The sequence below is a fragment of the Ursus arctos genome, unplaced genomic scaffold (genome assembly GCF_023065955.2).
Source record: "Ursus arctos isolate Adak ecotype North America unplaced genomic scaffold, UrsArc2.0 scaffold_14, whole genome shotgun sequence".
Lineage (NCBI taxonomy): Eukaryota > Metazoa > Chordata > Mammalia > Carnivora > Ursidae > Ursus > Ursus arctos.
Window position 1 is genome coordinate 31,525,723 of NW_026622808.1, and position 24,315 is coordinate 31,550,037.

The window sequence follows — 24,315 nt, forward strand, 5'->3', positions numbered from 1 at the left end:
GCAGGTCCTGAAGTGAGGCCAGTGTGTCCAGTGTGTGCTTCATGCCATTAACAAAACTCGTCCTTGTCGTTAGAGTTAGTAAATGGGTTTCAGTGGTGTGCAGCAACTTTATTTGCCCCGTGGGGCCCATCACTTTAGTGACCCAGCCTTGTATTTTTTAGGAGGAGGCCCAGCCTCGTGATGAGGAATAGCAAGGAGAGAATTCAGCTCCAGTTCAAAAGCCTACAAAATCTGAGACTGTCACTGCTCGTGTAAGGTAAGTTGATTTAGCCATGCACACAGAACAGAGGCGGACCTCATACTCAGCCACGCTGTAAAGCAAAGGCACGTATTAAATCCATTTGTGACTGTCTTGGAAGAAGGGTGTCATTTTTAATTAGTCATTACGGAATCTCTCTGTCCTTGAATTGTCCCATAGTGACTCTACCTGGAGTTAAGTGGTGTTTCATTATGCAAGAACTCTTGACATAATATTATTTTACTTGTCTTTGAATTATTTAAGAGCAACTCTGAATCATAAAAGTTTCCAACATAATTATATTTCAAGGACATATATTTCAAGAAAATATATGTCAAGAAAACCTTTCTTTTCAATCTCTATGGCATGTTTTAGAGCTCAGTAAACTATCTCTAAAACATCCTATCTTGAAAATCATACATATTTTAAGACTGATACAGGAAAAGATACTGTTATGTGAGCCTTGGAGAGGGTCGGGGGGCTTTTTAAAAGCAAAGTAGTCTGTTTACAAGCGAATTAATTTACTTTCTTAGCAAGAAAGTATTGTCTCTTGAATAATAATCACTTAGATGGTTTAGATTTTATAGTATTGCAGGTTTTTCTTTAGGATTAGAATCTCAAATTACACCCTTTTTCTTTTAATTTGGAGAGAAGGAGTCTATAGAATGTAACTTCTTAAAGTGAATTGTATCATTGTTGATATTGTATTGAAGTTTTCTCTCTGAGCGACCATAACCTATCGGCTGAAATTTCCGGCATCCCTGGGGGAGAGGAGGCCATCAGGGCAGACCTGCTATGGACCTGAAAGATTCAGCCCCAGGTCAGCCCTCCACCCCCATCTTCCCGCCATTTGAGAATTAGACGGGAAAGCAGTCAGGAGCAGGAGTGTAGGCCCTATTAGACTCCTTGTAATGTTGGACAGTATCCTGGTTTGCTAAAACATTGTGTAGATGTTTTTAAACTGAGGCCACATAAGGTTACGGCACCAACCCCGGAGCACTACATTATTAAAAACATCAATAAGTGAGTTTGAGTGTTTTTGAAAACAAAGTCATTAAACCAGCGGTGTTACTTATCTGTGTGTGTGTGTGTGTGTGTGTGTGTGTGTGTGTGTTTTAAGGTTCTAGGTATACTCTTCAATTAAATGAACGAAATGTACCAAAATTTTTGCCCAACAGTTGAACTTTAAGTTGATATTTGTTATTTAATAGACTCCAGCATGAAAAGCTTTTTATTTTGAATTATGATACAGTTACTCTTTGATACTGCATCAAGTCCCATCCCTAGGGGCTTGACTGGGTTTTGTGAAAGACCAGTAAGCTAGTTTGTCCATAGAGTAGTCATCAGTCCCGTTCACTGATGCCACATGAGAAAAGGGGTCTGTATAGAATTTCCTTCCTTTCCGGAAGTCCCAAGAAAATTGCAAGTATTGTGATGAGGTGGAAATATGTCTCTCAGGATGAAATGCATCTCGTTCTGTTGAGCAGGGTTCAGGGCGTTTAGGACAGAGAAAGAAGAAAGCTCTCAATGAGAAAGAAACAAAAGCCATATAATTAGAGTGGAGATGGCCCTTGCATCCTTAAGACTGGGAACAGCAGTTGGGGCTTATTAGTGAAGAGCTTCATTTTTCTTGACTTCTGGACAGCGCTCTCTGTGTTATTGAAGTCTTCTCTGTAGGATTCTGGACCAAGAATAGTAACCATTGCCTCACAACCCCCCTTCTTAGGATTCCAGCTTTCCCTCCTGGCCAGAAATGTTCAGCCTGGACTCATTCAGAAAAGGTAAGAACGTAGCTGTGCGTGTGACCTCATGCCCTCCCTCCCTGTGATGGGCAGTTGTGAGGGCTGTGGAGATCCCTTACCAGTGTGGAGCCCTAGACCCCTTCTTTGCATGACTTACCGAAGTCCTTTCTCTGCCTTCCCCTTGCACGGTGCTTATAACCTGTGGCTGAGTCCTTGGACGAGTCCCTGTGTTCATTTGCTGCTCCTCCCCCGAGTATCCTCTCACACGTACTCACTGCTCATTGGATTCCCAACTGTTTTTCTAAGCCAGTGTTTTACACCATTTCCTCCACGAACCACTCCTGATTCTACCAGCCAAATAACAGTCTCTCCTCTCTCTGACTTTCCTCAGCACCTTATCGGTACGCTCTTGCGCTTAGTCTGTTCTGAACTAATTGTCACATCCCTAGACTCGAAGCTTCCTGCAGCCAGGGCCTGTCATGCTCCTTTACCATTTGTGGCACCTGGCACAGTCTTCTGCACAGGGTAGGCCTCAGCAAACGCTGGGGAAAGTAGATCGAGTCATTGCTTTATTAGTGGTCATAGAAACTGTGGCAAGTTTTAGAATCCATGCTTTCCAGCAAATAGGGTGAGAGGATTGTCAGAATTGAACCATGGCTGGGCTGTAGGGTAGCCTTCATTCCTGCATAGAAGAAGTGCTCTAGCCGGTGAAGCCTTCAAGGACCACATTCCAGAGGGCTGTGCGTATCTTAGGAGCATGACTTTCCTCCTCTGACGGAACATGAGTAAAAGGCCTGTTATCTCTGTTGATGCTGACTGTGAGACTCCCGTCTGAGCGTATTTTACAAATCAGTGAGAACTGTAATAGACCTTCCAAAACCGCTGATTAAAAAGGTCCTCCTCTGGGGGCCCCAGGCTGGCTCAGTCGGTAGAGGATGTGATTCTTGATCTCAGGGTCGTGAATTGGAGCCCCGCATCGGGCTCCACACTGGGTGTGGAGCCTACGAAAAATTAAAAAAAAAAAAGGTCTTCCTCCCCATTGTGTGTCCTCTCCCACTTATGGTCCTAAAGGCCTGGAAAACCTTGGCGGAGCGGTGTCCTGTTGAATGGGGTCAGGAGGAGGGCTGGATGTACCAGGGCTCAGAACAACGTTTCTGCCTCCTTTTTTGTTTGTTTTATTTTTAAGGATATTTATCTATCTATCTATCTATCTATCTATCTATCTATCTATCTGACAGAGCAAGGAGAGAGCACAAGCAGAGGGAGTAGCAGAGGGAGAGGGCGAAGTAGGCTTCCCGCTGAGCTGGGAGCCCAATGTGGGACTTGATCCCAGGACCCTGGGATCATGACCTGAGCTGAAGGCAGACGCCCAACCGACTGAGCCACCCAGGCGCCCCCTCCTTGTTTGTTTTTAGCTACTCCGTGTGTTTTCATATTGCATGAAAAAATTAATCTCTATCATTCTGGTTTCATTGGTTAACTGACTGAAAAGGGAAACACTGGGTTTGAGATTAGTGTGGACAGCACATTTTGAGCTGAAAATTAAGTACACTTAATTGCTTTGTGTTTACTTATTAATCAGTGGGCTTTGTTGTCCACCCACTTGTGAAAGTTGGATGAAAATAGGTTCTCTCGTGGTGGGAGTGTCTGAATGAACAGCACTGATTTTGTAAAGAGATGGAGAGCGCAGTAAAAATCATAATCGTCCTTTTTGCTGTGTTATTTCACTCCCACATGTTAGGGAGATGGTACCAGGTGAGAGAGTTGTGGCAAAATTCCTTTAGAGCATTTGTGATTTTCCTTTCTCAGCCGGGGATTGATTTGTTCGAGAGGCTTTTCATCAGGAGTGACGTTGTTAGCATTCAGTCTCATGGGAGCCAACATAGCCTCACTGTGCAAAAATTCTGGAGCCAGATGCCTGGTTCACATCACACTTCTGCACCCTTGCTGACCAAGGCTGGAGGCAGGTGACTGGGCCGCTGTGCCTTCATTTCCTCATGATGTAAGTGGGCCAGATCTTAGTACCTGCCTCACAGGGTTGTTCTAAGGATCAGATGAGTTAATACATATAAAGAGCTTAGAACAGGGCCTGACACCTGGTAAATTCACAATCTGTGGTATTAAGTAGCTTCAGGACGTAATAAGCAGACATAGTCTGATTTGGGGCCTTGCTTTCCACACAGGTAAGTGTTATATTCTTACCAACAAGCATTTTATGCTTGAAGGTCTCAGGGAAAACCATTAATCAGAAAGAGTTTACTGCCTTGAATATTTTCCTTCAGGCAAACCTGCCTTTTCTTTTCTGACTGTAAGGCCGAATGCCCTTTCCTGTCTTCTGAATGCTAGTATCACTTGTGGTTTGCACCATGACCTTGGCAATTGGTCATGTGTGGCCTTGTGACATTTTTATTGTTGTATAGGACTGTTCTTTATCTCTTATCTAGTTTTTATGTTTCTTTGCTCCTCATGATGAGATTATGAGCTCCCTAAGGTGTCATGAATCCTGAGAGGAAATGTCACATGGCGTCAAGCTTGAGTCAGACTCTCTGGGGTTCATATCTGGTTCCCATTAACACTAGCAAGGTGTTAACTTACCCGATCCCGTTTCCCATTCCCTATCTTCAGAGGTATAGTGAAGATTAGAGATAATATAGGAAAAGCGCTTGGCTGTGGTCTGTCTCCAGCCCTTAGTCTGGAGTTGGCGGGCCCTTGATAAATGTGAGAGGATTGATCTCTCTGGGGTGCAGCCCCATAGCCGGAGTTTTGCCGGAGAGCGACAGCCTGGCCTCAGCATGTGGTGTGCTGTGCGGCGGCACGATTGAGCACCTGTGTAGGGGACACTAGTGTGGAGACAGCTTTGTGTCAGAGATGCTTTCTTGCACTCCGGGGCTTCGAGTCTCAATGGGGCGGGCCACCGGATGCTTCTGAAGGTAAGAGCTGGAGCAGTCCCCTGCAGCTTTGTGGACCGTGGCCCACTGGGTCTGTGGCTGCCGTCTTTCCTCTTACGTAATTCAGCGGAGCTGCCAGCACCTCCCGGCTAGCACGCTTGTGGGCCTGGTAAGTGGCCTGTTACTGCCTTTGCTGGCTTCTTAACACAAGTTTCCTGTCTCTTGGAGGTAATGCCATCAGAATCAGGCCACAGAGAGCAAGCTGAGTCTTTTATAGTCAGCACAAAACTTTGAAAAACCCGAGATCAACAAGAATGTGCAATTTCCCTCCAGCTTCATGGTCAGAAGAGGGCTCAGTGATGTTATGGGATTGTAACAACTCCCCTGCCCCCCCATTACTGAACATGCTTAATGAAACAGGTAATCATCAAATCATTTATTATTTTTTTTCAATCCAGCGTCCCTGGATATGAATGAGAACCTTCTCAAACCGGACTGGAGAGGTTGAGCTGGTCATTTCCCGCCTTAATTTCAAGATAAACCTTGATCCTAGGCACTTTGTTCCAGAAGACCCTGCAGGCATTTCTGCTGTAACACCGTATGTGTTTTCTGCAGAATCACACACCTCTCACATCATAAGAAGGCTTGTGGGAGAAACCAAGCAGAGGCGGTACAGCGCAACTTGATGGCCCGAGTGTGACAACAGCAGTCACTGGGGGCTGGGGAGATGCTGTGGACAGCCGAGGCAGGCAGCGCCATGCAATGCTAAAAATGTACAGAACGTGTTCTAACGGGCGCAGAGCTGGCTGGGCTGAGGCCGCGCGGGTGGCAGTGGGGCTCTGAGCCCGGGGGGCTGCCGGGAAGGCGCACGTGCAGCTGACAGTGTGGGGGAGGAGGAGCTCACTGCAGGTGCTGGCTCCCCCCCACACGTTGGTATGGAAATTTTCAAAACTACCGAAATGTTGAAGAAATCGTATAGTGAGCACCCATGTATCTGTCACCTTGATTCCCTACAGGCACTTAATTTTAAGTTTTAAAAAATAGAGTTGAGGGGTGCTTGGGTGGCTCGGGGGGTTAAGCGCCCGACTCAAGATTTCAGCTCAGGTCATGATCTCAGGGTTGTGGGATCGAGCCCTGTGTTGGGCTCTGTGCTGGGCAGGGAGCCTGCTTAAGATTCTCTCTCTCTCCCTTTCCCTCCGCCCCTCCCACCCCTGCTCGCACGTGTGCGCTCCCTCTCTCTCTCAAAAAAAATAAACATACATATGTGTGTGTGTGTGTGTGTGTGTATACATACATGTATATGGGGGTCTTTTGTTTTCTTGTTGAAAATTATAATTCTCCCTTTGCTGTTTCAGTTCCCTTGCCTTAGAAAAATCACATTTGAACTGAGTCTTCTCACTTTTTTTTTTTTTTAAAGATTTTTTTATTTATTTATTCGACAGAGATAGAGACAGCCAGGGAGAGAGGGAACACAAGCAGGGGGAGTGGGAGGGGAAGAAGCAGGCTCATAGCAGAGGAGCCTGATGTGGGGCTTGATCCCATAACGCCAGGATCACGCCCTGAGCCAAAGGCAGACGCCTAACCGCCGTGCCACCCAGGCGCCCCTCTCACGTTTTACTGATGTCATTCCCTCCTGTACCAATTGCATATGAGCCAGTTTGCACTGTGGAAGTGGACATCATGGTAGCCGCACAGCCCGTTGCTCAAGTGTGTGGTGCGTGTGGCTGTCTCTCCCTGCTCCTCTCCTACCCCATTTATCATATGGAAACCAGTGGGGCAAAGAGAGCAGAGAGCGCGTGCACCTTCCCCACAGACCCAGGGATGCGGTGACGCCTTCGTCGTGTCAGTGTGTTCAACATATAAACCTTACTCCCCGTACCTTCCCACCTTCCTGTGCGACCGTGGTGTTCATGCATAGCAAAGTTTTGGAACTTCTTAAAAACATACTTTATAGGTCGCTGATAAGTAGTATTTAGTCTCCAAATGAATGGAAGTATTTGGAATGGCAAACCACTGACTTTTATAAAGAGAGAGAAAGCTGGTAAGTGTGGGTCTGGTCTTGGCTTAGGGAGGACCCCAACAGTCAGTCCTTTTCTGGCCCATTTCTTAGAGGGAAAGAATAATTTGAGACCTGCTCGCTAAAATGGCCATCTGGGAACCAACAGCAGACACAGGGGATAGCTACCATAAGTGGAAGACAGATAAGGGGATTTATACGGTACCATGGTTTTTCAGTTTTCAACTGTTCTCTTGTTTCATCCTCACCACTCATGACTGTAGAGAAGGAAGTGGGATGGGTGTTTCACTCACAGAAGGTGGCTCAGGGAACAGGAGAGTTTGAGGGCTGTTTTGAGAGTCAGGAAGGGATCTCTACAAAGTTATCGTGTATCCCGTCTACGTAAGACAGTTGTCTTCTTTCTGTGTGGAATCAGTGGCACTGTTTCTCAGAGCCTGTGACTGGCTGCACATACCGTCCAGCAGCCCTGCTGCCCAGAGCTCCTCCCAGATGCTCTGGGGTGAGTCAGTCCAGGGATCTGTAACTGTGAGGGGTGAGAACACGTCACCCTGATGCCCTCTCTCTTTCCCCAGATCGGGCCCAGCACAGGCAGCGTCAGTGCAAACTTCCCCCACCCCGCCTTCCACCCATGTGTGTCAACCCTGCCCCTGGAGGGACCATCTCTCGAGGTAAGGGAGGAGCCTTGCCTCCAGCATCAGCTTGGTCCAGGGTCTTTGGGGAGGCGGGCGGCAGTGGGAGCCCGGGTGCCAGGGTCATGGTCCTCTGGAAAGCCAGTGAGGAAGAGTGGGGCTAGCGGAGCTGTTGGAACCCTCAGGGAGAGATGATTTGGAAAGGTCTGGGTTATTTTATGATCCTTGGCCCCCTGGCTTAGACCCTGTGGTCTCATTGGGCTTCCTCGTGTGACCAGGCATAAAGCCTAGGCTCAGTCTGGGTGTTCAGCACCAGTGTGGAGAATCTGCAGGGCTTGGCTCTTCTAGGTGGCCCCTGGCTCAGGTGGCTCAGAAAGCACAGGGCGCCTGTAGCAGGGCCAGAACAGAGAGCCCTAACCAGGCCCCGTGTCCTCCATCTTGGAGGCTTTGGGGATGCCTGGCAGATCCCCTCCTCACCTCCCCCCAGCTCCTCAAAGCACTTTACTGACATTCAGATCTGTCTCTCAGTCCATTTGGCAGGGTAGGCTCTCCTTTTGACTGGGGAGGATGTGAGCACGCCCGGACAGGTGGTAGCTCCCCTCAGGTTCCACTGGTACCCAGGGATGGGGCCAGTGATGGGACCCGGGGGAGCATGCCTGCCTGTGAGTGTCTCCGCTCCTCCCTCAGACGTAGAGCTTTTCCAGGTCTGCTAAGACCAGTGCCCCTGGTGACTTCTTGCTTTCCTCTGACAGCTGCCCTCTGCCCCTTGGCTGGCTGTTCGCACCCCAACGCCAGTTGCCTAGCGGAAGAACACGATTTTAGGCCATAGAGTCTTTGCCTCCTGTGGAGACAGCATGTCCACTTTAGGCTCTGTCTGTAAAGTGCTTTGAAGGTCAAGAGCTCAGGAAGGGTCGGGGAGCACAGAGCACCTCAGTTTCTGCGGCCCACGCTGCTGCCCTGTTCCCACGCAGTGTCCACATGCGACGTCCTCCTGCTGCAGTGGCCCCGACTCCAGACAGCAGCGTAGAAAGAAATACTTCCAGCCCCTCTGACCATTTGACTTAGGTGTTAAAGAAATGCCACCCCCCTCCCGTTGCCAAAACAAGAGTTGATTGCCCTTTTTTTTTTCTTTCTTAAAATGCCCTGTAACTCGAAAAGGCTGAACGTTAACATTTCCAACATGGCAGGTGAGTGGCTCTGAGAGTGTCAGATGTGCTTTGGCTAAGCTTAAAGATGGTTAGGCGGGATGAACCAGGCAGCACGGCTAGGCAGTGCCTCCTTGAGCACATGCAGAGGAGAAGGTTGCTGCACTGGGGGGCAGCTGCTCCCGGTGGGGGACAGTCCCTGCGCTGTCTTCCCTGTAGGAGCACAGACCCCCTGAGCCTGATTGTCTCCTCACAGCTGCGCCTCCAGAAGGCATCCATGGCTGTATGCATCTTTGCCTCCTCTCTCTCTCTCCCTTTCTCTCCCTTTCTTGCCTCCATTTCTTCATCCCAGAAGCAACAGACCTTTTAGTCCACACATGACTGTTGGGCCTTTCTGCCATGCTTTCTGATTCCCTAGTGGCTTCACTGGTGCCTCTGCCTTTACAAGGAAGTGTGTGTGGCAGAAACAGTCTCTCTGGTGTTCAGACAGGAAGACAGAGCTCACAAAATGGTGGCCACTGGAATAGGTTATAGAGTCAGATTTGGAATTGGAACAAACTCCCAGCTCCTTTGCCAGTCTCCCCCCATTCTACCGCCAACCTCTTACCAAGGCCTCCTTGGTAAAGGGTGAGGAAATTCAGAGCCCCTTCTGTCGGTTTTTCCCACCCACCCTGATCTGAGACAGTACTGGAAAGCAATGTGGGATAACAGCCCTTCTGGCAGGATCCTGGGGCCACAGGACTAGTCCTTCCTGTCCATTCCCTCATACACATGTGTCCCCTCTTCTTGGCGCGGTGGTTTACCTCAGGGGACCCTGTGGCTTTACACATGTGGATGGGAAAGCCCTGAGGATGGGTAGGGCAGTCAGGGTGGCTGCCTGGCTCCTGTAGCCCCCTTTACCTTCCCTTTTGCCAGCCAGGGGCACCATGTCTTGCCATTTCGACCGTCCACAAAATCTACCTGTGGTTGAAGACACTGACAGAATGTTGACTGAGATGCTCCTTCTCACTCCGCCCCCAGAAGTTCTCTAGTCGGCCCCAAGTCTGGACTATCTCGGGCTTCCTCTTGTTGCTTTTTCCCGGGGCCTCTAAAGTTTAGGGTCCTAAAACATCCTCCTGTGTATTCAGCAGCTCCTTCACACTTTAATTCCACACTCCCAGATGTTGTTGTTTAGAACATTTAGTACCAGATGTCGTGCTTGAGTCAGAAATGAACGGAGGGATCCCCGAGCCAGTAAAACATTTCTTTTTTTCAAAAGCTTCTTCCTTTTCACAGGCAAAGGAGGAGTCAACTTTCCCTCCCCAAAGAATGGAGAGTGGAGGAGAAGTCTTTAATGTTGGTGGAAAGGAAGAGGGCATACCTGAGCCCTTCTAACTTTCTTCAAAATTCTCTGAGGCGGGAGTCAGCAAACTTTAAGTGTCACAAAATACATATTCTGGGCTTTCTGGGCCGTGTGGTTTCATTTGCAGCTCCTTCACTCTGCCACTGTAGTGTGAAAGCAGTGATAGATCATACACAAACAATGAGCATGGCTATGTTCCAATAAAACTTTATTTATAAAAACAAGCAGTGGGTGGATTTGGTCTGCAGGCTGTAGTTTGGCAACCCCTGCTCTAGACCAATGTGGAGAAGATCACAAAACCAGAAGATTTTTAAGACCCGGATGTAAGAGTTGCCTTCATTTTATAAGAGGCAGTGAGGTTCGTGGAAGTGAAATATTTGCTCAAGTTGATACCAGCTGTTAGAGCCCAGATGCAGTAAATGAAATAGCAAAGGGGGTCAAGGAGCTACCTGAGAACCAACTAGTTGGTTGGCACCACATGATGCTTTTTTTTTATACATAAAATTTCAAACATCTGTTCAAAATACATTTTCTAAAATAGAGAAAATAGTATGGTGAACCCCAAGTACTTATCACCCTGCTTGACCAGTTAACAACTCATGGCCAGTCCTAATTTGTGTCTATCCCTCCACATTGGCCCCTTTGGGAGCAGATCCAAGAAATCAGTGTTCTGACCTTAGCCTGACTAAGTGGCTGTCAGAACAGGGTGCTATACTGAGGGCTTGCCGCAGCACCATGATGGGCCCAGGCCCTGCTTTCCACGGGGTGGGGGTCTTTGTCTAGGCTTTTGTCTCCTTCAGCTTTCAGACACTACCGTTTTCAAAATTTGGCCTCAGCCCCTAATGCCATTATCAGGCTTGGTAAGCTTCTAGATTCTTTTGAGGGAATTTGGGCTGCTAACAGTCCCTGAAAACTACCGAGAAGCTGGGCGGATGCCTTGGCATTTGGCCAGTTAGAGTGACACTTGGCCAAAGTCAAAGCCATTGTGGAAACATCTCCTGCCCCAGGGGTCTCGCCATCCCAATGTGGGTGATCTGGATAGGGGCATTTGATACAGATGGTGGTGTCCCCTTGTGAGGTCAGACCTGCCGCCAAGGTCACTTTCCCTTTTGCCCCTTTCCTGCTAAAAGCCCTCCGAGGAGGGAATAGAGAAGTGGGAGTTGAAGCTGACCCATCCTGTGCCGGGTGTGTTGTCTCAGACCTCAGAGGGGCTTCTCTACCAGAGCACCCTGCCGAGCCGCCTTCCGGACAGTCCCATTTTATCCTCACCACAGCCATACCAAATGAGCACAGCAAGTGTGTCCTCGTTTTCCCAACTGATGAAATTGCCCAAGGTTCACAGCTGGCAAGTGACAGAGCTTGGACTAAGCCCAGGTATTAGGAGTCATATCCTACATTCTTGCCATAGGCCAGCAGTTCTCAGAGTGAGGTCTCAGACCAGCAGTCTCATTATCATCTGGGAACTTGTTAAAAATGCAGATTCCTGGGCTCCATTCCAGACCTAATGAATAAGAAACTTTGGGGGCGGCTCCCAGCAATGTTTTAACAAGCTCTCCAGGAGTCCTCGGAGTCAGATCTAGAATTATAAAACAAACACACAAACAAAACCCTCCCTCCCAGCGTATCCCCAGCTGCACTGCCAACCTCTAACCAAGCCCCTTGCTGTCACTGCCCCAACGTGCAGACTCAGTGTGATTCCCAGCTGAGCCAAATTTCTGTTCCTCAGTGCCATACGAAGCAGAAGGGGAACGAGACTGGCTAGAACCCAGGCATAGTAGTTTGGAAATAGAATCCATTTGGCTTTCAAACAAGTAAGGAACAGCAGCTTCAGGCTCACACTGCTGGACCAGCTCAGTTCTTGGGCACGTTATCCAAATCTGGTATTTTTCACCTTTGACTCCAGCCCTGGAATTAAAAGTGGTCTGCTTATGTTCGGGAGGTCTTTTCTGTCCCGGAACCAGATTCTTCATCAGGTTTACTTTGTAAGCCATTAAATGAGATGGGGGTGCCCTGGTTTAGCGGTTATCCTCCCTCTTGGGTCTGGGGTGCAAGCCAATTTGCCAGGGCATGTGAGAGGTATTTATGAGCAATGGGTGGGACCTAGAAGGAGCCTGGAGTTCATCTCCTTGGATGGACGTTGATTGAGCTAAGGCCTGAACTTTTCCCGAAAAGTCCCCTTCCGCCTTCCTGCCTCCTATTCAGACGACGAGTCTCTGGGTTTTGCCGGGGCAGTGAATTGAGCTGGGTGCCAGCCGGGTCAGGCTGTCCACCGGATGACAAACCCGGGACGCGGGAGGCTGGGAAGCTGGGCGCCTGGACCGCGATGGCTGGTCCCCGTTCCCGGTCCTCCCGGCCGCCAGGGGGCGCGCGGGCCGCTGCTCCTGCGCTCCCGCTCTCCCGCCTGTGGCTTCCCGGCTCCGAGCACGCGGGGGCCGGCGGGAGCGCCATGGCGGCCGCCAGGAGGCTCATGGCGCTGGCTGCCGGCGTCTCTCCACGCCTGCGACCACCGGGCCCCCGCGCCACCGGGCGACAGGGACGCTCGCGCGGCCTCTCGTCAGGCTGCGCCCACCCCGATGGCACGAAGGAGGCCGCCGAGGCCGAGGCAGGGGTGACCCTTAGCGGCCCCGGAGAAGGCGACGGGAGCATGGTGAACGGTGAGGGTCGGGGCGGCATTTCCGCGACGCTCTTGGCTGCCGGGGCTGGCAGAGCTGGGGGCGCGGGCCGGGGTCGGGCCTGGCGGGCCGGGGCCCCTCTCCGCTAGTGGCCGAGACCGCCGGCCGGTGGCGGGCTGCAGCGCTGCTGGTGTAAAGCTCAGTGTGGCACAGGCCCAAATGGACCCCGGGCGCGGAGGTTCGGGGACCGGAGCGCCTACACCAGGCAAGAATAGGTGAGAGGCGCGGGACCTCGAGGGCGTGGGGGAAAACAGGGAAACATCCACCTCCCTCCGGAATGGGTGGTCAAGGGTTAGAGCATCAAGGGTAAGCACATCCTCACCAGAGTGGGAAAGAGCCCAAAATACACTTGGTACTTCAGGATTTGAGGTAGAGACAGAATGATTCCCAGCGTTGTGGCTCCTGAATAGCGCAGGGAATGAGACTGGTGAGAGCATCCCTATCAACCCCCTCCTGCCCTGTAGAGCTGGAGGGGGGACCAGTGCACATCTGTTGTGCCTGGGGGTCTAGTAGGCTCTTAACTTTGGGTCCCTCTGTGGGAAGCCCTTTGAGTCTACTTAAGTACCAGTCTTAACTGCTTGAATCTCGGTTGCTTTATAAGTTCTTTAGAGGGAGGCAGAGTCAGGCAGAGTCCTCCTTCTTGGCCAGTTGACACAGTCATCTGCTCCAGGGAAACCGTCTCAGCCCAGGATTAGGGTTACACCAGAACTCCCGGGCGGGGGGCGCCTTTGTCAAAGTACAGAGGCTTCCCCCAACATCACCACCATTCTTAAGTGGCCTGATGAGGGTCAGGGTGCCCATTATGGTGAAAAATCTCCCTGGGTGATTTATGACTGCTGCGTGCAGGGGCACATGTACAAGGTTTTTCTTTTTGGAGCTTGTTTGAAGCCGAATAGAACGCCAGAGACTGGGTGGAGAATGAAAAGGTTTCCCCATCTCCTCTGCCAGTCTCTGACCCTGCATCTCTTGAGGGCCACTTTGGTGCTTTGGGGCCTTTACTTCTGTTTTTAGCTGCTCCCAGCAGGCTTCTTCACGGCCTGGCTGGGCCTTATGTCTGGTACAAACTGCCTCTAGTTGGACATCTCAGCCATTTGTACTCTGGGATTGAGCCAAAGTACAAGTGGAAAAAAGTGGGGTACTTCTCGGGGTGTCTGATGCATCCTGCCTCCACTTGACTCCAGCGAACTTGGGGGAGGAATAGGTTATGCCTGTGTCTCAGCTGTGGAGGTCCCTGTTCAATGTCCCAAACAGAACCTGGCTCGAAGAGGCCTTTTGCAGGGTGCTGAGGTGCAGCTGAGAGCTGGGGCCTGGTATTCAGACTTTGGGACCAACCCTCCCTTTTGTGTGTCGTTTGTTTTAGGAGGGGCCTTGCATTGTCTTTTTCTCCAGTTTGTGTGTGTGTGGTGGAGTTTTGTTTTTGTTTTTTGTTCAGTACCTTCTTTCAGACAAGGGGGGTTTGTTGCCGCCTAGGCTTCTGTAGCTGATGTATTAAATCAGGAGCTTATGGGGAAGAGGATGCTGGCTCTTCTCTGTGGTGTGTGGCTCACTGGTCCTTCTCCTTCAGGAAATGGTTGTGCAAGTGGGTCTGGTTGTGCACGTTTACTGTCCCCTGTAAACCCTGAAGCCATTCCTCCCTCCTTTACCTAGATGCTCGTGGGTGGTTTGGGGTCATGAGCCAACATCCTCAGTATCCAGCCCAGGGTTGTCTTGATACACACCCCATGGAGTTTATAACGCTTTTGTTCTTATTTTCTTAGCTTCTAGGGACCTATTAAAAGAGTTCCCACAGCCCAAAAACCTTCTCAACAGTGTAATTGGAAGAGCCCTCGGCATCTCACATGCAAAAGACAAACTGGTCTACGTGCACACGAATGGACCGAAGAAAAAGGTAACTCACTGGTGGCTGGGAGACGTGTTGGTGTGACTCTCAGGAAAGAGGCCGGCTGCCCTTTTCTCCCTCAGGTGTCTTTGTCAGGGAGGCCATAGAGTAGGTTCTGTGAATTGCAAATGGTCAGCAGACACTCTCAAAGCAAAGCTAGGTCTGAAAAAGAGCCTGGTTTAGAAGAAGGGAACACAGAGGAGATGAGGTGAGGAGTTCCCATCTTGGGTATGACAGGCCTCTGCACTGACCCCTGGTTCTGGTCCCTGTTGAATAACTGGGACTGCAGAGGGTCAGAGTTGATAAAAAATTCCTGTTCCTAGAGTCTCGTAGGTCCTGGGACCCACAGAAGCATGCAGGCAAACCATTCTGAATGAAGATTTTTAACAATAAAGATGGGTCCCACCTTGCTCTCTGGCTAGAACATGGCACTTTGAAGAAGCAAAACAACTTGAGGTGGGATGAACGGCTTGAGGATGGGAAGGTTAGAGCCTCACGGGGGTCAGCCGTGGCGCGGGGTGCTGCCTGCTCTCGGCTCGGCTGCCATCAGGCCCACAGCAACTCCGTGTGATTTGCAGCTCCTCCGCGGTCTGGAGAGGCCAGGGTCCTGATTGTCTCTTCTCTTCCCCAGAAAGTCACCCTCCACATAAAGTGGCCCAAGAGCGTGGAGGTAGAAGGCTATGGCAGCAAGAAGATCGACGCTGAACGGCAGGCTGCAGCCGCGGCCTGCCAGCTATTCAAGGTGACCCTTCCGTAGCGGGAGCCGGGCCGACTTCTGTCCTCGGAAGGTCCCTGCCCTGGGCTCCGAGGGGCTTTCTGGTACCAAGTGCTCTAGGTGGCGGTTGATGGGGTTTTGCTCACTCACCTGTCCTTCCCACCTCGTGGTTCTTTTGCTGTGCAGCCAACAAGGAACTACTTGTGTGTTTTGGTTTGGTTTGTTTTTTTGCCACTGTAGTTATCTACTTTCTGTGTCGGAAAACACAGAGGAGAGCTCTTGAGGGAAACGTTCCCTTTGTACAGCACCGTGGGTATACTTCCATTTTGGTTTCTGTTTTTGTTTTCCCATGATTTCACGTGGGTTTTCCTTGCACCCACACAGTTGTCTGTTCCTTGTAACAGAAGCACCGTCGTTGCTTCTGTCACTCCCCAGTGGTTGGGCACGGGCTGCTTTCAGGTTCTTGGTTACCCAGTGTTTAGCCCTTCAGTGCTGCTCACCAGCCTTTCTGTCCATCCCTACTTGGCTCCCTTTATGGCTGTGCCAACCTTGACCCTTGCTCGGGCTCCTCGGTCTTCATTTCTGCTCCAGTGGGGACAGAGCTGTAGGGCGGGTATTCCTTTAGATTCCCTCCCACTGAATCCCCAGGCCTTCACTGTCCCCGCCTGCTCCCTGCATCTGAGGTAGAAGGGCCTTCTTCCTCGCCGGGGCCCCATACCCACCTCGTTCTTTTGTCTGTGTCACCTTTCTGCGTCTCTTCTCCATCCCTTCTCCCACCCTTTACTTTTTCAGATCCTTCCTCTTTTGAGTCTTTTCTGTGGGCTTTGCACACACTTCGGTGCCCTGATTCCTTGCCCTTGGCCCTGCTTCCACAGTTGCCAGAGAGCAGACGGCGCTCTGTGCTTGTGGCGTGTGTTTTCCCCACTCCAGTGTTGTGTCCCTTGTCCTGCTCACTGGTGGCCTTACCCCCCGCAGTGCCTGACAGATAGCAGTGGTCACCGGGTGGTTGTTGAATGACTGGAACAACGCTTTGGCTGGCCAGCCCTTCTGAGTCCTCGCTTCGCTTGAATGTTTCGGGTGGCTTTCCTCAGCCCCTGGGTGACACTGCCCTCTCCTCCTCCCTGGGTCACTACAGGCTCTTCTCCTCTCCCACTGTCTGTTAACCTCTGTTTTCTCTCTACCCATTTTCCCTGGGGAAATCTCTCAGTGGTTCAGGCACCCTTTCTTTTGAATTTCTCAGAAATCTGCGTCTCTTAGGGCAGCTCTACCGCAGGGAATCTCACCGGGGTGGGGGAGGGGATGACGTGGATGTGGCAACACCTGGAGATGTTTTTGGTGGCCACAGCTGGAGGAGTGTTTCTGGCAAGAGGCCGGGGAAGCTTCTAAATGCCCTGCGGTGCACAGGACAACCCCCGACAACAAAGAATTAGCTGGCCCCAAATGCCAGTAGTGCTCAGGGGGAGAGAGTCTTCTCTGCGTGTTTAAAGGGGGCCTGTGTGCAGCAAGTCATGGTCCCGTTCCTGACCCGCCCTTTCTCTGTCCCTGTCTCTGCTCCCCTCAGAGCCTCTTTTTTGTTTATGTTTCTTGAATTGTGGTAAGTTACACAAAATATAAGATTTACCATCTTAACCATTTTTCAGCGAGCAGTTGAGTACTATTAAGCATAGTATTAAGCATTGCCTCCAGAACTTTTTCGCCTTGCAAAACTGAAACTACATACCCTTTTTTTTTTTTTAACTTTTTAATTTATTCATTTGACAGAGAGACAGCCAGCGAGAGAGGGAACACAAGCAGGGGGAGTGGGAGAGGAAGAAGTAGGCTCCCAGCCATGCAGGGAGCCCGATGCGGGGCTCGATCCCAGGACCCTGGGATCACGCCCTGAGCCGAAGGCAGACATGTAACGACTGAGCCACCCAGGCGCCCCCTGAAACTCCATACCCATTAAATAGCAAATCCTGTTTCCTCCAGCCCCTGGCAGCCACCGTTCTACTGCCTGTTTGTATGAATTTGACTCCTCGGGACTTCATACCCTCATATAAGTGGAATCATGCAGTATTTGTCTCTTTGTGACTGGCTTATTGTACTTCGCATAGTGTCCTCAGGGTCCCTTCATGCCCTTGTGTCAGAACTTCCCTGCTTTTTAGTGCTGAGGAGTACTCCATGGTACGGGCATGCTACATTTTGTTTATTCATTCATGCACCGATGGGCTCTTCGGTTGTGTCCACCGTTTTGGCTCTTGTGAATAATGCTGTTGTGACCATGAGTGTACGAATACTGTCTTCAGGACACTGCTTTCAGTTCCCAGAAATGGAATTATTGGATCGTATGGTAGTTCTGTTCTTAATTTTTTAAAGGAATTGCCGTACTTAACTTTTTCCACGGTGGCTGTAACATTTATGTTCCCACGGACAGGGCGTGGTTTCGTTCCATCCGTACCAGTGCTTTGGGTGCTGGTTTTGGGTGCTGTCCTGATGGGTGCGAGGTGGGATCTCTTGGTTTTGATTGGCATTTCCCTGATAGACACTGATGTTGACCGTCTTTTCTCTCTCTCGCTCTCTTTTTTTAAGGTAAATTCTTAAATTTGTATTAACTGCACAGGGCTTTCTCAGTATGTAAAATATCGCCTCCTAGTGGTAGGCCTTGGACAGATGAGCTGAAAAGGACAGAATGCAGCAGGAGACAGTGTGCTTTTCACACCCCCAGACTTCGTCCCTGACTGGAAGGAGGTAGTTCCTTCTGAGATGTGGGGGCGAAGGGACTGCTTTCATAAACTCTTCTTTTTGACCTGATGGAGTTGAAAATGTAGCAGAAGCTCTAAAGAGCTTTTAAAATTAAATCAAGCCGACGGTGAATTGATGGAAAATTCAGTTCCGTTAGTCACATATACTAATTAGTTCTTTGGAGGGGAAAAAGAATTTTTCCCCCAAATGTATACCTAAATCAGGTGGGAGTAGATTTTGAGGATTTGTGCCCGTCACGCTGCAAAGAGCTATAGTTCTGGAGAATGCCGTTGCGTCTTGTGCTTATCCCATCTGTGTCTCTTTGGAGAAATGTCTGAAGTTCTTTGCCTGTTGTTTAATCAGGTGGGTGTTTTTGTTGTCATGGAGTCCTTTGTTCACATGGGAGTTCACAGCCTTTTCGTTCCCCAATGTCTGCACTCTCTATTCGGCAGCTCCTTCCCCTCCCCGGCCCCCCCCAACCAGAGTGTGTGTTAAGCGTTGCCCTCCTGCTCGGTGCCCATTGCCAGCAGCACAGAGGTCACTGAGCGTGCTCTTGTCAAATGCCCGAGCAGCTTAGCCAGACTTGGACTGGAATTATGTTACTTAATGTTCATCAGGCTTCTCAGTGTGGTTCCTTAGACCCTGGTCACCTGCATTTCTGTTCTGCCTCGTGGATTCGGAGTTTCTTGCGGGCAGAGACCAGGTCCCGTCTCTCCTGATGACACTCAGGGTAGCCAGCACGTTGCTTTGTGCATGCTAGACAATCAGCACATTTTATTTGGTATTCTTTCTAGAAGAGAATGATGCTGTAATACACTTCAAAGTAATATACTTTGTATGAATGGCTTTACAAGCATTCCAGGTTATTTCTAGAATACGTTCTCAGCATAGGATTCTTAGGTCAGAGCAGAGATAGATCTGTTTTGTGGTATGGGCTTCATTTCTCCTAACTGCTGTATTCACCGAAGCTTTCTAGGTCACTTTGTGAATGCATCAGCTTTCCCGTTGCCTGTGGGGTTTGGTTCCCCCCCCCCCCAGTTTTTTGTCTAATAGATGTAATAGTTTACCTTGTCATTTTCATGTGTCAGAGCTAGACATTTTAAGTGCCCTCTTGATGCCGAGTTCTGGACCTGGGGCTGAGGCGGGTGGACGGGTGCAAAGCTACGGCTCCCACATAGGGCAGTTACAGGGTAAGGGGGCAGGTTCTGGGCAGACTGAAGTGTGAGGATGGCCCCTCACAACACGCCTTCCCCCCCAGGGCTGGGGCCTGCTGGGTCCCCGAAACGAGCTGTTTGATGCAGCCAAATATCGTGTGCTAGCCGATCGCTTTGGCTCTCCGGCCGACAGCTGGTGGCGCCCGGAACCCACCATGCCACCAACTTCCTGGCGGCAGCTGAACCCTGAGAGCATCCGGCCAGGGGGACCTGGGGGCCTGTCCCGCTCCTTGGGCCGGGAGGAAGAGGAGGATGAGGAGGAAGAGCTGGAAGAGGGGACCATTGATGTCACCGACTTCCTGTCCATGACCCAGCAGGACTCCCACACCCCACTCAGGGACTCGAGGTACAGCTGGACGTGGGGGTGCAGGGAAGCTGCATCTTGACATGGGGCTGGGTGATGTTCCCTGGGAGCCTTCTCTGAAACGGGAGGGTCCCTGCCCTGCATCTCCGCCTGCGTGTCCCGTCATTCTACCGGTGCGTCTCCCATTCTGCTGTGTAGTTGGGCTTCTGTAGAACAGCAGCAGGGGCCCTCCCTCTGGGTCACACTTGGTCCCTCCAAGGCCCAGCCACCACTCTGCCTGCCCCTGGGCCCCTGCTGCCTGCCCTCAGTTATCTCTTAGGGGGAACTGAGGGAGTGTAGCCGTGCCGTATGTCAGAGAGGATCACAGGCCACGCGAAGACGCTGGGCCTGCCATCTTTTCCGTGCCTCCTGCCACACCCCTGCAGTGTCCTAGCCCCCTGGGCTTCAGAGCCGGAGGTGAAATGGGCCCAGGAAGAGATAGAGCTTTTTCACCTGAACTTTTGGTCCTCCCAGGGGGGGTTCCTTTGAAATGACAGACGACGACAGTGCTATTAGGGCTCTGACCCAGTTTCCGCTTCCCAAGAACCTTTTGGCCAAAGTGATTCAGATAGCAACGTCATCCTCCACAGCTAAGGTGAGTCGGGTCTCCTGGAAGTGCGTGTGGGTGGGGAGCTGGCTTGTTGTGTCTGCTGGTCCCCGGGACCAGGTAGGAGGGAAGCTACAGGTGTGTGGGAGGGCCGAGGTTACCTATACCCTCAGCCCGCACCTAGGCCAGTCAGGGGGCTCACGGTCCTTGGACTGTGAAGAGGGTGAAGTGGTTGGGACTGAAGTCGGTGTGGGAGCTTGGGGGCTGGGCTGGCGCCGTGGGAGCGGGAGACCCGAGTGGTCCGGGGGTGCTGGCAGGAATGGAGTGGGGATGGCGCTGTCTGGCTGGGGTTGAATTTCGTCTCTGTGGCCAGGCTCAGGGCTTCAGTAAGCACAGCTTCTCCCCAGGGGTAAGGCCTTTATGCACCCCCAGAACGTGCCTGGTTCTGGCTCAGGCTGACAGGTTCCACCCGCCGCTGCCACCATACTGTTTGCTTCGAAGGTGCTGGCAGCACAGTGGGCTAGGAGGGTGGGTGGCAGCACTGCCCAGACACTGTCTTCTGCCGTGAAACCACAGGACGGCCGGAGACACCAGCCCTGGCCTCGGGAGCTGCGGCCCTGTCAGGGCTTGCTTCTGCTGTCCAGTGGCCCGTCTCGTGTGGCCGATGTTTGGCACCTGCTGCGATGGGGTAATTCTATCGCTGGGTTCCTTGGCATTCTGAGAGCTGCTTCCTCTGCCTTTTCATAGCCCTCTCTCTTGCCTTCCATGTAGAATCTCATGCAGTTCCATACCGTGGGCACGAAGACCAAGCTGTCCACCCTCACTCTGCTCTGGCCCTGCCCCATGACCTTTGTCGCCAAAGGGCGCCGCAAAGCGGAGGCTGAGAATAAGGCGGCAGCCCTGGCTTGCAAGAAGCTGAAGGTGAGTCGGGGGGTCCATGGCACGATGCGTGGGGGGTCTTGGAGCTCCCCTGCCCTTGGTGAACCGGTGCAGTTCTCCAGGAGACGGAATCCACCACACCTGGCCTTTAGCCTGAGAACAAAGCATCTGGTGTCCACGCCTTGCTTGTCGGGCTGTGTGGCTGCTGTTTCCAGGAACGTCTCACTCCCTCCAAAGTTGCTCTGCCTGTGAGCTCAGCCTTTTCGGTGATGTTGCCAGAACCCAGATGAAGCTGGAAGGGGACATGCGTATTGTTGGAATGACACAAAGCTGGTGGAATGGTCCCTGTACTGTGTCAGACTTGGTGTCTAGAAAGAGCTGGATTACCTGGGCTTTGTGGGCAAAAGACACAGTAAGGCGTTCCCTGGGATGGAGATTGACGATTCCATGAATCCCAGGGTGAGGCAGTTCCCTCGAAGAGGTTTCGGAGGCCAGCTGTGCCCGGCGGCGGGAGCGAGCACTGCCGTGAGGGCCCGAGAAGTGGGCTCTGAACCCACGTCGACACGGGTTTAGCGCAGAGCAAGGGGACCAGGAGGCCCTGCTCTTTGCTCTGGTCAGATAGACCTTTGGTGCGTGTTCAGCTCTGGGGACCCCATTTTAGACACAGCTGATGGTGAGAGGTAATGAGAGCCTGGAGCATAGAGGAGGGATCGGGGCGCCTGGGGGGTGTGGTTGGTCAAGCGTCCGACTCTTGGTTTCAGCTCAGATCATGGTCTTGGGGTCCTGGCATCGAGCCCCGGTGGTTGGGTTCCATGCTCAGCAGAGAGTCTGCTCGAGAGTCTCTCCCTCTGCCCCTCCCCCCCCCTCGCGCGCACACTCAAAGGAATGAATGAGGGAAGGAATGAACGAGGGAAGGAATGAACGAACAACCGACCGAATAAAATCTTAAAGAAGAGGGAGGGGAACAGGCACCTGGGGCTCTGGAGGGCAGAACTGGGGCTGACTGATGGAACTTGGCGGCAGTCTGAATTCCAGCTGGATAGACACCGCACCGATGATCAGTCCTGCAGCGAGGGCGAGTCGTGTCGTGGGAAGGAGCCAGCCCCCAGCTGTTAGCAGTGCAGAGAGAGCCACTGGCTGGCTGCCGGTCAGAGGCCACAGGGTAACCCGCAGGCCTGGGGAAGGTGGAAGCCTCTCCGGGAGCAAGGTGGCTGTGGGCACCTCGTGGCCCAGGGACCGGATGCTTGCCCTTGAGGTTGGCCAGGAGCCCAAGGAAGGGGGCGGGCCTCTGTGGGGGCAGTCTTCCTGAAGGAGGGAAGTCTTGGAGCTTTAGGGAGCGAGCAGTCCTGATAGCACAGGGGACAGGAACACAGGACTGGTTTTGCACACCTGCCTGAGGTGTTGGGATGCCTTGGGTTAGGTCTCGTGAGGTGACGTTGGACATGTAGGGAAACAAGATGCGGTATTTATCGAGTTGTGTGAATAGACATTTCTAAGAAATTCTACCTGTGTTTGTATGATGGGGTCACAGGTGGAACGGGTGCCATGTGGAGACGGGGTGGGGTGGCAGCTGGACCAGAGGTCTGGAGGGGGCGGGGTGTGCCTTGGAGGTAGTGCAGACGGGGTGCTGTGAGGCTGTGATGAGGTCAGTAAGGGCCCGGCCCTCCTGGCTTAGAGGTCCGTGCAGGGAATTTATAGAGGCGAGACTGGGCTGTTGTGGGGGCCCCAGCTGCTCAAGGAGGGGTGTCTGAGGGGCAGTTCTCTTGGACATTCCAGGTTTTGTTTTTCTCGTAATGATTTTAACTAGTTAAATTTTGGGATGGTGTGGAGATTTACATTTTCTGGGTTTCTAATGACTCTTTTCTTACAATGTCTGCTAAAAACCAAAATCTCTTAGGGAAGCAGTTGCTCTGCGTGATTTCCCTCAAGCTCCCGAGCCTGTCTGGGCTGGTTCTGGGGAGGCAGGGGCCCAGAGCGAGCTGTGCGTGTCCCCTCTGCAGAGCCTGGGCCTGGTGGACCGCAACAACGAGCCGCTTACCCACGCCATGTATAACCTGGCCTCCTTGCGTGAGCTTGGCGAGACGCAGCGCCGGCCGTGCACCATCCAGGTGCCCGAGCCCATCCTCCGGAAGATAGAGACCTTCCTGAACCATGTAAGAGAGCCCAGAGAACCCCTCCTCACCCCTGCCCCCTCCAGCTTCTCCTGACAAAGCCTCCACGTGCAGTGGGCAGTGCTACCCGCCCGTTGTCCCCACTGAGGCCAGAGCCCGGGTGGCCCCGAGCAGCCCTGTCTTGCCCGCGAGCGTCCTCAGGCAGGTGTGCCCGGAGTGCCCCGCCAGCAGGCTGGGCCACAGCGTCCGGCCCAGGTGAACCGTGTGGAGGGGCTCGCGAGTGAATGAGGGAGGTGTCCGTCTTTCACCGTTGTGCTTGCTTCTCCCATCCCTCAGTACCCTGTGGACAGTTCTTGGATCTCCCCAGAGCTCCGGCTGCAGAGCGAGGACGTCTTGCCCTTGGGCAAGGACTCAGGGCCCCTGAGTGACCCTATCACGGGCAAGCCCTACGTGCCCCTGTCAGAAGCCGAGGAGGTACGTCTGAGCCAGAACTTGCTGGAGCTGTGGCGGCGGCGAGGGCCGGTCTGGCAGGAGGCCCCCCAGCTCCCCGTGGACCCGCATCGGGACACCATCCTCAATGCCATTGAGCAGCACCCGGTGGTGGTCATCTCTGGGGACACGGGCTGCGGCAAGACCACGCGCATCCCCCAGCTGCTGCTGGAGCGCTACGTGACCGAGGGCCGCGGCGCCCGCTGCAATGTGATCGTCACCCAGCCGCGCCGCATCTCCGCCGTGTCCGTGGCACAGCGGGTCAGCCATGAACTGGGCCCCTCTCTGCGCCGGAACGTGGGCTTCCAGGTGCGGTTGGAGAGCAAGCCCCCGGTGCGCGGCGGCGCCCTGCTCTTCTGCACCGTGGGCATCCTGCTGCGGAAGCTGCAGAGCAACCCCAGCCTGGAGGGCGTGAGCCATGTCATTGTGGACGAGGTCCACGAGCGGGACGTGAACACAGACTTCCTGCTGATTCTGCTCAAGGGCCTGCAGCGGCTCAACCCGGCCCCGCGGCTGGTGCTCATGAGCGCCACGGGCGACAACGAGCGCTTCTCCCGCTACTTTGGTGGCTGCCCTGTCATCAAGGTGCCGGGCTTCATGTACCCGGTCAAGGAGCACTACCTGGAGGACATCCTGGCCAAGCTGGGCAAGCACCAGTACCCGCACCGGCACAGGCACCACGAGGTGAGGGGACCCGCCCGCCCCCGCCCTCCCCAGCCTCTCCCCTGGCTTTCCCGCCTCCCT

At 52.5% G+C, this 24,315-nt stretch overlaps 1 protein-coding gene across 8 annotated transcripts in view; it reads left to right on the plus strand.

The window, feature by feature from the left end:
• Nucleotides 1–24,315, plus strand: part of DHX30 (DExH-box helicase 30) — a 29,365-nt gene that overhangs the window by 1,879 nt on the left and 3,171 nt on the right. The window contains exons 2-13 of one of the 8 annotated variants that reach the window (XM_057312038.1): nucleotides 162–256; nucleotides 1,965–2,019; nucleotides 5,327–5,466; nucleotides 7,458–7,553; nucleotides 8,673–8,701; nucleotides 14,431–14,561; nucleotides 15,184–15,294; nucleotides 19,247–19,548; nucleotides 20,020–20,140; nucleotides 20,864–21,013; nucleotides 22,972–23,124; nucleotides 23,419–24,255. In XM_057312038.1, the coding sequence (XP_057168021.1) occupies nucleotides 5,342–5,466; nucleotides 7,458–7,553; nucleotides 8,673–8,701; nucleotides 14,431–14,561; nucleotides 15,184–15,294; nucleotides 19,247–19,548; nucleotides 20,020–20,140; nucleotides 20,864–21,013; nucleotides 22,972–23,124; nucleotides 23,419–24,255 (2,055 nt within the window). In that variant the 5' untranslated portion in view covers nucleotides 162–256; nucleotides 1,965–2,019; nucleotides 5,327–5,341. Of the gene's footprint in view, nucleotides 1–161; nucleotides 257–951; nucleotides 1,059–1,964; nucleotides 2,020–5,096; nucleotides 5,289–5,326; nucleotides 5,467–7,457; nucleotides 7,554–8,672; nucleotides 8,702–10,515; nucleotides 12,656–14,430; nucleotides 14,562–15,183; nucleotides 15,295–19,246; nucleotides 19,549–20,019; nucleotides 20,141–20,863; nucleotides 21,014–22,971; nucleotides 23,125–23,418; nucleotides 24,256–24,315 lie in introns of those variants that run through there. The other 7 variants (XM_026500716.4, XM_044384823.3, XM_026500718.4 and 4 more) reach the window with 7 other exon arrangements.